The sequence below is a fragment of the Theobroma cacao genome, chromosome 3 (assembly GCF_053813885.1).
Source record: "Theobroma cacao isolate CCN51 chromosome 3, ASM5381388v1, whole genome shotgun sequence".
Classification (NCBI taxonomy): domain Eukaryota; kingdom Viridiplantae; phylum Streptophyta; class Magnoliopsida; order Malvales; family Malvaceae; genus Theobroma; species Theobroma cacao.
In genome coordinates this window covers 39,367,503-39,380,865 of record NC_142641.1, presented here as the reverse complement: position 1 = coordinate 39,380,865, position 13,363 = coordinate 39,367,503, and the positions used below count along the sequence as shown (strand labels likewise).

Genomic DNA, 13,363 nt, shown 5'->3' with positions numbered 1-13,363 from the left:
GTCCAAGCTTCACATTGTAATGAGTTGAACCCAAAGCTTTGCATCTGAATGAGGTTTTTGCGTTCACTATTGAACCATTTTAGCCCAAGGTTGTTCGTTTTTTCCCCTAATTTAAAGAACAAGTCTTAAAAGCTTTTTTTTTTTAAAAAAGAAAAGTCAACAAATTGAAATTGGGCTGATTCTGCTTGTAATGATTGTAAATGGGCCGAGATCCCTCTGCCCAACAGAACCCGATTCTTTGGTTATCGGGTTATATCGTTTGCTGTCGGGTCAAACAGTGCCTGGTGCCGCTCGATACTTCAATTCGTTTTACGGTTTACACCTTCTATTTTTCCTTTTTTTTTATTAAGAGAAAATAAAAATAGTGTACTTATATAAAAATAAAGTATGAGAATGAAATTCACATAAGATTCCTTAATAAAACTAAAACATTATCTCTAGGAAGATTTTTGAAAAGTGTCATATTAATAAAATATTGAAATATCTTATTTATAAAAAAATTTAATAAATAGTTAAATTCGCAATATACATATATAATATTAATTTTTCAATCAATTTTTAAGATTTTTTAATAATTAAATTTAAATCTGAATTAATATTGATTCATCTGTTTTCATTTAAATCATATGTATAGTAATTTTATTATTCACAACTTAAATTACTCTATAACATTTCTCATTTTAGATTATTGACAAATCTCAATAAATATCTCATAATTTTACTTGATATGTAAAAAAAAACCCTATTTTCAATTTCCAAACTGCTTTTCCTTCTTTTTCTTTCTATCGAAAAACAAAAAACATCCTTTTCTTTTGTTATAGTTGCGCTTAATAGGCCGGTTTGGCTTCCTCTCTGGCGGCGACTTTCATTACCTTACCTACGCTACACTCCCACTCCAAGCTACGCCTGCTGAGCAAGATGCATTGTGATTTCCTCTTCTGTGGATGCACCGGAATATATATAAAAGTCAAATTCACAACTCAACACGTAACTATAAATGCATGGCTAGACTTCACATTACAGGACCACTAGGCTAATAAACCTTAAAGAACGGTATATGAACCTAGTCCTTAAAGGTTTTTCCAAGAAGTTTCAGAATTAATGTAAATGTGACAATTTTTCCTTAGGTTTTATCACAAGTCGTAACAAAACTCTTAGAAAGAAAAACAAACAATGAAGGAGCGAAGGAAATTAAGGATCTTCAACATATTTGACTAAACCTGAAAGTGATGATAGTATTCTTAAGTATCTAATCCATCCAATTACAAACCTGGTTTCTTCTATTATAAAGGCCCCACACCTTCACGTCCAACCCAAGACGCTCTCAACGCCATTAGAGCTGGTACAACTTTTTGTTAAAGTGAGTTTAAAGTGCTTTCTTTTTTAGAGGAATAGTCACAATATGTAGAGTGTGAGACAGATTATTATAGCATTTGAATTACATATGGATATTGAGATTTGAGCTAATTAACAGTTCGTTGAATACAGTAGAGGCGAAGATAGATGAACCAAGGGCGCGGTTCTTCTATCTTGTTTGAAAACTTCCCATCTGGTGTTTCCTGTTTTAAAATATTTTTGAGGTATTTTTGCATGTACAGGTGGGCACAAATATTTTCTACCCCTTCGCTTTTTTCTTATGTTTTGTAGCTGAACTGTATTACCATTTAGGACCCAGGGGACTAATTGTTTTTTTGTGGCTAAATTGTGTAACCCATTTTGTCTCTTTGTAACAGGGGATTAGCAGCTGAAGCGATTTTCTCTACCCTCTCTGTTTTTTTCTGGCAACCCCTTGCCAGCTAGCTCTTTCAATGAAATGTTCATGCCTTTCAAAAAAAAAAAATTTATTTGGTCGTTTGACGCATGAACTGGGAGCATATGTGACCATGAGAGTAGCATTTTATAGAAACAAGCTGAACTATATGATTTTGTTTTTTTGGTATTTTAAAAGCATTTTGTATGCGCCTTTGGCCAGGGTATACGTACTTGGAATTAGAATCCGGATTTTATCTTATAGTACCATTATCTATTGCACTAGGTATCCTGATGATGATGATGATGATATTTTTGTTTGTATTTTTCTCAAGCTTAATTCTTATCTTTCTAACATGCAAGAGATTTTGCATGGAATATCTTTTTGCATAACTAATTACTTTTCAGTGTATTTATTGTCTGCTCTCAAGCTGTTTGGTTACTGTTCAATGAACGTTTTTTCAGGATATTTGAGTTTTATAATGTTGCTTGCTTTTGTGACAGTGTCTTGTTCGGGGTCAAATCTTGTCTTCACTCACTGACAATGTTCAACCGGTTGGATAATCAATATCTCGGCTCTTTAGTGCACGCCCCTAGCAGCTAGTTTCTGATAAGCTAGCAGTACTTGAAAGTACTACAGTTCCGATGTATAAGATTTTTAGGGCTTAGAACTTCATGCACTTCCTGGAATTCTACTGATAAGATTTTGAAGATTCGAAACTTGCTAGCAAGAAGAACATTTTTATTGTGCTGAGAAAATGGACATGGCTTTTCCGGTTGATGTAGTTCTAGGATCCATTGCTTTTGCAGTCTTTTGGGTATTGGCTGTTTTCCCTACAGTACCTTTTATGCCAATACGGAGAACTGCGGGCTCCCTACTTGGGGGCTTGCTCATGGTTTTATTCGGAGTCATGACTCCAGATCAAGCTTATTCCACAATTGATCTCCCGATCCTTGGCCTTTTATTTGGTACTATGGTTGTCAGTGTCTATCTTGAAAGAGCAGATATGTGTAAATATCTAGCTAAGTTGCTTTCATGGACAAGTAAAGGTGCTAAGGACTTAATTTTCAGAATCTGCCTGATTTCTGCCATTTCAAGTGCTCTTTTCACCAATAATACCTCATGTGTAATTTTGACTGAATTTGTGTTAACAATTGCAAGACAACATAATCTACCCCCTCATCCCTTCCTGCTCGCTCTTGCGACAAGTGCAAATATTGGGTCTGCGGCAACTCCAATTGGAAGCCCCCAAAACCTGGTCATAGCATTTAACAGTAAAATTTCGTTTGGGGATTTTCTTATTGGAATTCTACCGGCAATGCTTGTGGGTTTAATTGTGAACTTTTTGCTTCTTCTGTGCATGTATTGGAGCTTGTTATCTATTCCGATAGATGAAGAAGATGCCATTGGAAAAGTAGTAGCAGATGAAAATAGAATTTTTCCTTGTGATTCACCAGCCACGATGTTACATTCTTCATCATTAAACTCTCAAGAATGGAACTCCATATTGGAAACAATGAACCCACAAATATCTCCCAAAACTAATACAAACACAGCTTATGTTGACACTCTTAAAAACCGAGAGAGTTTTGCTGAGAGTGAAATGATCCAAGTGGTATCCAAGAGCGCAGTTGAGTCTAATGCAGTAATGATAACCGTGACAAGTGTTGGTTCTTCCGAGAGAAGTGAGGCAATTCCACTTCTATCAAAGCAACATAGAGTGAGGGCACCAGTCTTCGTAGAATCTTCGAAACCAGCAGGGAAGGAAAACTTGGCCACAAGGTGGAAAAGGACAATGTGGAAACCATGCGTGTACCTTGTTACCTTAGGAATGCTGATTTCGTTTCTTATGGATTTTAACATGTCCTGGACTGCAATCACCGCTGCAATTGCTCTTATCGTTCTTGATTTTAATGATGCACACCCTTGGCTAGAAAAGGTAATCTGCAAACCAGAATGTTCTTGCTATTGCATCTTTTGCTTCTTGTAATCTCTTTGACGTGGGTACTTACTCAAAGTTCTGCTACACTTCTCTTCTTTTACCAGGTGTCGTATCCGCTTCTAGTTTTCTTCTGCGGAATGTTTGCTACAGTGGCTGGCTTTAACAAGACTGGGATTCCAAGCACTCTTTGGGACTTGGTGGAGCCCTATGCAAAGATCAATGATATTTTCGGGATAGCGGTTCTTGCCATTGTCATACTCGTCCTTTCAAATTTGGCTTCGAATGTACCAACTGGTATATGTTGATGTTTACACTCTACATTTTTTTGTTTAAAGTTAATGATATATTTCAGACAGAGGAAATCAAAAGTGCACCTCTGGATGAATTAGAGTCTGATTCAGGTCTGTTACTCTGAATTTTGGGAATAACAATCCTCAATCATCTCAATACCCTATACCCAAAAACCTATATATACAATTCACTAGTAATCGCTTGCCTCCCTATTTCCTGCCAGTTGCCCTCCCAAACAAAAGAGAAACCAAAGACAGCCTTGTACCTTTCCAGGAAACAAAAAAGAGCTATTCCAACTACCTGTTAAAACATCTGGTAAAAAAGTTCATTTCTAACATATGTACAATAAAAAAGAACAAAAACCAAAACCTCCACAGCAACATGACCCATAACCAACCAGAGGTAAATCATCTCAGCACTAGAAAGCCTCGTCCTTGATCATTCTGGAAAGCAGTCTCATCAAATCACATAGAAACCATCAACTCACACAATAATAAGCCATACCAGTGGTTAATCCAGCACATTGATGAGGTCCTGAGCACGTTGAACTTCAACTTTTGTAAGTTTATCAGCCAACAGATTGTTCTCTCTAAAAAAATGCTTAACCTCCCAACTTATTACATTCATCCCCACCACTGATTTGATCCAACCCTCCACTTCTCTATATCTCCTTCATTCCCACACCAAAAGCAGAATTCCGGTATGTGTCAAGGATCACCCTAGAGGCGGAGGGAGGGGGGCTAGCTGGGCCCCGCTCTCCCAAAGTTTCAAAAGTTCATAATTTTTTCCTTGTTTTGTTTTAAATATTTATAATTTTATTTTTTTATTTTTTAAAAATTATATAATGTTACCTCTTTAAATATTAAATTTTTTATTTTTATTCCTTCAAATTTGAAATCATGACACCACTATTGGACTATTTCATGCCTGATTCTCTATTTAGCCTTGGCCCAAACCGCAACCCTAAGCTTGCTGAGCTCCAAAACCTGATTCGCATCCATACAGCGCTTCTAAACACAATTTGATTGCGTTGTAACCACACAGATCAAGTGATTGCATACAATGCCATTCTCCAAACTTGGTCATCTCCTCCTCTAACGACTACCTCATCATTTCACAATTTAAAAAACTCTCTTGGCCTATTCGGGACCACCTTAAACTCTCCTGTTTACACACTCTACAGTTGTCAGCTAGAAATGTTGTAGCTGTAAAACACCAGCAGGTTTAGCCTGTCATTAAAATTAACATATATGCTTATGGTTTTCTTTTTATTTCTCAAACAGTTCTTTTGCTTAGAAAGCCGGTGGCATTATCAGCATCAGCTATTTCTGCAACCCATGAGAAGAAGGCATGGCTGATTTTAGCTTGGGTCAGCACTGTAGCTGGTAACCTGTCACTTCTCGGATCGGCTGCTAACTTGATGGTGTGTGAGCAAGCTCGCCACGCTCTAGTTGGCTACAATTTATCTTTCTGGAAACACCTTAAATTTGGAGTCCCTTCCACTCTTATAGTTACAGCCATTGGTTTGGCATTGTTGAAGAATAAGATTTGACTTGAAGAAGCATATTTAGTTATTCTTAACAATTTTTAATTTATTAGTTAATATCAGTTTATTTTCTTTTTTATAGTTATTGTCATATTGAATAATGGATTTGTATAGTAAGATATAGATATTGCATTGTAAATGTATGTACAAGTGTTATAATTAAATGAAAAGACTATAAAAAGACTTTGAATTTAATTACATTTTCTTTCTCGCTTTATCTTTCTCTAGCCTTCCAGTTTTATTTTTCATCATTTTAGCAGAATAATAATCTGCAAATATAACAAAATCTTTTAAATTTCCAACAAGCATTCCTGATGTGCTCATAGAACATAGTCTACGAATAGTCATAACCACACAGTTTAATTGGAATTAGTATCATTTTGTACATTTATTACCATGCAAAGGTTTTCTATACATGGTTTTGTCAGAACCCATTTTAGTATATCGTAATATAAACCAGCCATTGTTGGACTTTAAAAAATTTCACAATCAAATTCTTGGTCCCTCTTTAGACATTGAATATGGATTTAATGCACCCTCACCTGCAACTTTGCAACTTGCATGGGTATTAATCCCTAAAATCAGTGTGGAGCATTACGTTTTCCACTTCATTGGTGCTTTCCTTCCACCAAGTTTCGTCATCTTTCACTTTGATATATTAATGGCTTTTTGAGAACATCTCTACTTCTGTCTGCTGCTGCTGAAGGGGGATGTGTCTGTCTTATTGTGATTTGGTTTCCCCTTTTTCTTGTTTCGGTACATAACTCATGTTAATTCCTTGGCTGGGCGGCCATTTCATATTCTCTTTTGTAATTGAACTTATGTTAATTCCTTGGCTGGGCGGCCATTTCATATTCTCTTTTGTAATTGTCATTCAACTATCAATGAAGTCTTTTGATTGGTTGAGAAAAAAAAATACGCTCTATACTTTTGACTAAGCCAAAGGAAAGTTATTCAAAGAAAGTAATATCGATGGGGAGCACGCTTAAGCATAGGTGGATCGATGTGACAGACAAGTTGAAGGATACCACACGTTCATTATCTTTCTTTTAGGAGAACTAAATTAAGGGATATAATTAAAGCTCTTGGATATTTCTACATGTTAAACATACTGGTATAATAATTATCTAAAAAATAATAAAGATAAAATTTAAAGAAATTAAGTAAATAAAAAAATATAAAAATTTAAGTGATTCGATCTCTTGCTTATGTTTACGAAGTGAAACTGTTATTTTATTATTAAAAAATTAAAATATAATAAATTAACTTTTATGTTTTTTCAAATCAACCCAATATCTCTTACACACACTTTTTAAATAATTGATCAAGAACACTCATCCAAACCACTCTAACTTTAACTAGAGTAAAAGACAGAGTTACAAAATATCTCCTCTCTAGAGCTCCCAAAGCACTACTTTTAATTTTAAAGCTTAGAGATCTATTTTTATAATATAAAAGTTTAAAGTAGAATACGATTAGGACTTAATGAAAAATAAGAAATTTAAAACCATACAACTATTCAATATTGTAAACAAACAAGAATCATATTCAAATAAAATTTAAAATTCTAGTCAACCTAAAACTCAACACATACAATAACAAATTCTTTGAACAATGACATTCACTAATGGTAGTCACAAACAATTCTTTTTCCTTTCTTTTCATACAATTGCAAGCTCTCACTGTTTAAAATCAAAATCATTTTGGTGTGTTAAGGTCTTGAATTGAATTTCAAACTTTTTTTTTATGCTCCGACCATTGAATTTCATTTGCTAAAGAATATAAACAAGTTACCCAATAAATAAAAAATAATAACTATAGTAGCTTCTATGAATGGATTGTGAGCTGGAGATCAAAGTAAGGGATAGAGACATATTGGTGGATCCTTAATAGATACACATTATACATACATACATATAATTATTAGAGTGTATTACATCACATATTTTGGGATTGGCTCTTACAATATTATACATACACACATATAATTATTAGAGTGTATTACATCACATATTTTGGGATTGGTTCTTACAATATTATACATGCACACATATAATTATAAGAGTGTATTACATCACATATATTGGGATTGGCTCTTACAATATTATACACACATGCATATAATTATTAGAGTGTATTACATCACATATATTGGGATTGGCTCTTACAATTTTATACACACATGCATATAATTATTAGAGTGTATTACATCACATATATTGGGATTGGCTCTTACAATTTTATACATACATACATATAATTATTAGAGTGTCTTACATCACATATTTTGGGATTGGCTCTTGCAATGATGTTAGAGTGTAACCTTATGCATGGCAAGATAAGTCATTTTTTAAGTAAATTGAAATTAATATTGACAGGTCTTGTATTTAATGGACATGTAAGTAGTGCCATTTGATAATAATTATATACAAAGCAAAGTGAGACATGTTCACTTACAAAAAATTTGACATATGAATGCAAGGCTAAGCAACTATTAAATTTGATGAAATTAATAGTAACATTAGAAAATATATCAGAAAAAAACTATTGCATTAATGACAACAGAAATAAAACAGTACTAAACAGAAGTAAAATTTGAATGGAGCATTTCATGCAATGGCCGCCGTTAACAAAAAGAAATATTGAACAAAGAACGTGGTCTCTGAATATAAAAGACAAAGCAAAGCAAATACTCTCAACACTTGTAATATTCTTTTCTTTCTTTTTGGGGCCAAGTTGCGAATTTCAGAGAATTTGCAAAGAGTAAAACTTCAGTCAAGAATCGATTCACATATAACAGAAAAGAGAGCGTTAATGTTAGGAACCATTCACTCAATTTCAGGAAGCCAAGTTTTTGCATTTCAACAAGCATTTGTGTCGCAAATGAACTACTGAAACAGTAAAGCAAAAATAGAGAGGGAAAAATCAACTGATAGTTTGGATGACAACCATAGGAAAAAAAAAAAAAAAACCCAAAATCCAACTCACAATCTAACAAAAAACAAAAGGAAAGAAAATTTTAACAACGATCCGAGAAAACCCAACATAGCAAGAAATAAGGCGAAACCAAAACAAAACACAACATAGCATCATCAACTATGAACAATCAATCCCTAGCAAAAATAGAAATAGTCAGATGTATATAATGAATTAAACAAAGAAAATGACAAAAACTAACCAAAAAAAAAAAAACACAAATTCAACACAAAAAAGAAGAACCCAGGGAGAAAAAAGAAAGAACCAACAATAGAGGCGGTAATTTAACAATGTGGGGCCGACGAAGTTTTAAAATTTTTTATTATATATATTAATTAATGATATTTACAAAATTTTTAAAATTATTTATTTATTATATATTTTTTAGTGATCTCTTTCAAAATTTATGAAATTATTTATTGACTATATATTTTTAATAATTTTCTTAAAAATAATTTTTTTATTTCAATATTAATATAAATAATAAAATAATTTTATAAACCCTACTTAACTGAATTTTAATTTAAGTTTTTTTACATCTCTTTTTCCCTCTTTTTTTTTGTCTTTTTATTTTTACTTTAATGTTTTCTTTGTACCTCACTAGTAGAATGCATTTCATTCCTCAAATTAAATTTATGAGCTTTTGAGCTTAGACAAAAAATTATAAAGACCACTCACCTCATTGTGTAATTTAAAAGAAAATAAAGTTTTCTTATATCTTTTTCTTTTTATTTATTTTATTTAACTATTTATATATTTAACCATTATGTAAAATCTGTTGAAATATTGATAGATAGCCAATTATCCTTATAATTGTTCTTGTGATTCTTTCATACTCTAGAGATAACTTAACTGTACATTAAGTGTTGACAGACTCATTATGAAAAAAGCTTGATTATAGGAATAGAGAAGAACTTGATTATAGGAACAATAGCTTAATTATAGGATTTATACCTTTGACTCATGTCTATATATGGACTGTACAGATCTATTAAGTAATAACACTACAAATATTCTTCTCATACTCTTATTTTTCAACTAAATCCTATATATTGTATTTAACTATTTATATTTTATACATTATAGTTTTATATTTAGTATTTTAAATTTAAATAGAAATAAAATAATAAAATTGGATGTTAGCTACCCATTGATTAGGATCTGATCTTAATTTTTTTTTTTATGTTAGTGGTGTGATGTGCTTGCTCTTTTTTTTGTTGCTAGGCATTTTTTTTTTTGAGCAACCATCAAGTTTTTAAAGTGATTTTTCTGTGTAATTGTATAAATTTTCAAGTAGTTTATCAGTTTTTGATCAAGCAAAAGTTTAATAAAAACATTTGTCAAAAAAAATTCAAATATGATTAAAGTACAAGTAAGTTTTAAATAATTTTTTTACATTTGAACTATTGAACCTCAATACTTCAAATCATGAAAAAGAATAGTATGAATCAAAACGGCGTAAGTTCAATTTTGAAAAAATAGATATTTTTCAAGTAAAATCTGATACTTATAAAATTATTTTTTAAGTTTTTTTTTATTTTTTTAATTTACATGTTATATAAAATTATTATTTATTATAAAATTTTAATTATTTTTTAAATTCAATATATTTATTTTAAAAAATTTTAATTTTTATTCTTTTTTATCTTTAACCTCTCAATAAAAATCACACCCGAATATTTGTCTCATTAGTTAATACATAATCTTCCTGCCTAAAAAATAGGGTTCGAATCGCTCCTCTCCTAACTATAAAAAAAAAAACCTCTCAATAAAAGTTGCTGGCCTCCAACTCTCGATGCCAACTAGTTGCTACTTGGGTAGGTTGCAGCCGGTTAAAGAATTTGGGCAATGGAGTCGGTTTGAGTTTAACCGACTTCTACGCACTAAATAGATATAATACAAAATGGATTGTTATCAGTAGTATTTTTTTTCCCTTTCATTTGTATGATACTAGTGAATTATTGTAATTAATTAATTTCATAATATGTTAGTGCAAATGCAGGGATGGTTAAGAGGGTAACTTTCTAGAAGATGGAACGACAAAGAAAGAAACTAATAGATAATAAGCTCTAACTTTCTAAAATATTGGAGGACAAAGAAAGAAAATAAAAGATTGAATGAATGCGATTGCCGGAGTGGACGTGGAAATCATGCAAGACAAGATCTTTTTCACGGTTATAAAACGGAAGCTCCAACATGCTAAACCGAACTTGTGATCCACATTTCTCCTTCAGACAACTGGGAAGAAGTGCTTTCCAAACCCATCTAATGCAGAACCTAGTTTGATGGAAAGCTGTGGCCTTCACAGGCAAGTATGGCCCCGTTCAATTTTTCATTACTGTGAGTCTAAACTTTTTCTTCAGTACTTTGTATGAACATGCTTTGCATCTGAATACTTTGAATTCAATAGAGGTTGTGGACTAGAAGTTCACTAAAATGGCCATGACTTAGCGACAAAGGAGATAGTTGAATCGTGGACTCTGTTACATCTTTCCAAAATTTTTTTGGGTGCTTGCTGTTTTGAGTTCTTGTCTTTGAGTTTTACTGAGTTTTCTGACTTCTTTTGAAATTTGACTTGAATTTATGACAGTGTGTCGAGGACGAAAATCTTTTACTTCGAAAATAATGTTCTGTTGGATCACACTGCTAAGCTGCTCTGCGTAGTTGTTTTGGGCGGGAAACTGATGGCATGAACTGGACTGCTCGTACTGGATAAGATTTCGAAGGTTTGGAATTCTGTAGGTTTTTAATTGATCAGAAACAATGGCCATGGCTTCTTCTGTTAAAGTGGTTCTAGGCTCAATTGCGTTTGCAATCTTCTGGGTATTGGCAGTTTTCCCTGCTGTCCCCTTTCTACCAGTTGGGAGGACTGCAGGGTCCTTACTAGGGGCCATGCTTATGGTTTTGTTTGGAGTCATAACCCCAGATCAAGCATATGATGCAATTGATCTCCCAATCCTTGGCCTTTTATTTGGTACTATGGTTGTCAGTGTCTATCTTGAAAGAGCAGATATGTTTAAATATCTAGGTAAGTTGCTTGCATGGAAGAGTAAAGGTGCTAAGGACTTACTTTTCAGAATCTGCCTGATTTCTGCCATTTCAAGTGCTCTTTTCACCAATGATACCTCATGTGTGATTTTGACTGAATTTGTGTTAAAAATTGCAAGACAACATAATCTACCCCCTCATCCATTCCTGCTTGCTCTTGCCTCAAGTGCCAATATAGGGTCTTCAGCAACTCCAATTGGGAACCCTCAAAACCTTGTTATAGCAATTCAGAGTGGAATTTCTTTCGGGGATTTTCTTATAGGAATTCTACCTGCAATGCTGGTAGGAGTCTTAGTGAATGCTTTACTTCTCCTGTGCATGTATTGGAGGGTGTTATCTGTTCAGAAGGATGAAGAAGATCCAAGTAGAGCGGCTGTAGCTGAAGAGGATGTGATTTCTCATCGGTTTTCACCGGCAACCATGTCACATATTTCTCCATTGAACCCTCAAGAATGGAACTCAACATTTGACTCTATGAATGTGATAAGGTCTCCCAACGCAAATGGTAGCACAGCTCATGTTGAGACCCTTAGAAACCGAGTAAAGTCAGCTGATCAGAATGAAATCCAGAGGGTACCTAGTGGTGCAATTGATTCTGCAAGGAATTCAAATGCATCAAAGGAGGCGACAACGGATGACCACTCCCATGGGAAGGAGGAACCTGTGGCTTCAAAGATGATTGCATTGACAGATAGCTTGCAAGACGTATGTTCTGTGCAACCTTCAGAAGAAAAGGAAAACTTACCCAGAAGGTGGAAAAGGAGGTTTTGGAAATTCAGTGTTTACTTTGTTACCATGGGGATGCTGATTTCTCTGCTTATGGGCCTTAATATGTCCTGGACTGCAGTTACCGCAGCTCTTGCTCTTATAGTTGTTGACTTTCAGGATGCTCAGCCTTGCCTAGAAAAGGTTTTTAAAAAATAAAATCAGATTGGAAATAGAAAAAAAAAAGAGAAAAAGAAAAGCATTATTAGTTTCATAAGAACTTAAATGTTTTACTTATTCATTTTTTGGCCAGATATAGTTAATTAATTAAGCTCAATTATTTTCTGTGACCAGGTGTCCTATTCGCTTTTAATTTTCTTCTGCGGAATGTTTATCACAGTCGATGGCTTCAACAAAAGTGGAATCCCAAGCACTCTTTGGAACTTGATGGAACCCTATGCAAAGATCAATCATGTTTCAGGGATAGCAATTCTAGCCATTGTTATACTTGGCCTCTCCAATTTGGCCTCAAATGTACCGACGGGTATGTTGATGTTTCTCTCCTATGAATATATATCTGATAACACTGGCAACTTTAAGTAGAGATCTTTGTTTCTTCATTTCTTTTCTCCTGAAACAGTAATCAGTTTTGCAACCATCTTTTATGTGCCAGGGCACATAACTTTCTAGTTGTTTAACTCCAACATGTTTGATACTTTTCAGTTCTGTTGCTTGGAGGGCGAGTGGCAGCATCAGCTGCTGCAATTTCTGCATCTGATGAGAAGAAAGCATGGCTTATGTTAGCCTGGGTCAGCACTGTGGCTGGGAACCTTTCACTACTGGGATCAGCTGCTAACTTGATAGTGTGTGAGCAAGCTCGTCGTGCTCCACAGCTTGGATACACTTTGTCCTTCTGGAAACACCTTAAATTTGGAGTTCCCTCAACGCTTATAGTTACTGCTATCGGTTTGACACTCTTTAGATGATTAAATAAATGTCCTAAAAAAGAGGCTTATAAGAAAAACACAAAGCATGGCAGCAAATGTTTGTTTCAAAGCGACTGGTTTTGGTTTATGTTAAATGAAATAATGCTATTAGTCTTGAA

The 13,363-nt window shown here is 33.8% G+C and overlaps 2 protein-coding genes across 4 annotated transcripts; both read left to right on the top strand.

The window, feature by feature from the left end:
• The first annotated feature begins 1,347 nt into the window (after positions 1–1,347).
• Positions 1,348–5,608, top strand: LOC18605600 (silicon efflux transporter LSI2-like). The gene is made up of 4 exons (XM_018117459.2): positions 1,348–1,598; positions 2,254–3,689; positions 3,797–3,986; positions 5,267–5,608. The coding sequence occupies exons 2-4, from the start codon at positions 2,508–2,510 to the stop codon at positions 5,533–5,535; spliced, it is 1,641 nt and encodes a 546-aa protein (XP_017972948.2). The 5' UTR covers positions 1,348–1,598; positions 2,254–2,507; the 3' UTR covers positions 5,536–5,608.
• Positions 5,609–10,656: 5,048 nt separating this feature from the next.
• Positions 10,657–13,363, top strand: LOC18605598 (silicon efflux transporter LSI2-like). Of its 3 annotated transcripts, none has more exons than XM_018117599.2 (4): positions 10,657–10,813; positions 11,096–12,462; positions 12,613–12,802; positions 12,982–13,363. In XM_018117599.2, the coding sequence occupies exons 2-4, from the start codon at positions 11,269–11,271 to the stop codon at positions 13,242–13,244; spliced, it is 1,647 nt and encodes a 548-aa protein (XP_017973088.2). In that variant the 5' UTR covers positions 10,657–10,813; positions 11,096–11,268; the 3' UTR covers positions 13,245–13,363. The 3 variants fall into 3 exon arrangements, with proteins under 3 accessions (XP_017973088.2, XP_088661126.1, XP_088661127.1); XM_088805000.1 differs by having other exon boundaries at positions 10,659–10,817; XM_088805001.1 differs by having other exon boundaries at positions 10,706–10,845.

Coding starts and splice junctions, on each gene's coding strand:
- LOC18605600 (XM_018117459.2), top strand. CDS start 2,508: ATGGACATGGCTTTTCCGGTTGATGTAGTTCTAGGATCCATTGCTTTT. Junction 3,690..3,796: donor CACACCCTTGGCTAGAAAAG/GTAATCTGCAAA, acceptor TTCTTTTACCAG/GTGTCGTATCCGCTTCTAGT. Junction 3,987..5,266: donor GGCTTCGAATGTACCAACTG/GTATATGTTGAT, acceptor TTTCTCAAACAG/TTCTTTTGCTTAGAAAGCCG.
- LOC18605598 (XM_018117599.2), top strand. CDS start 11,269: ATGGCCATGGCTTCTTCTGTTAAAGTGGTTCTAGGCTCAATTGCGTTT. Junction 12,463..12,612: donor CTCAGCCTTGCCTAGAAAAG/GTTTTTAAAAAA, acceptor TTCTGTGACCAG/GTGTCCTATTCGCTTTTAAT. Junction 12,803..12,981: donor GGCCTCAAATGTACCGACGG/GTATGTTGATGT, acceptor GATACTTTTCAG/TTCTGTTGCTTGGAGGGCGA.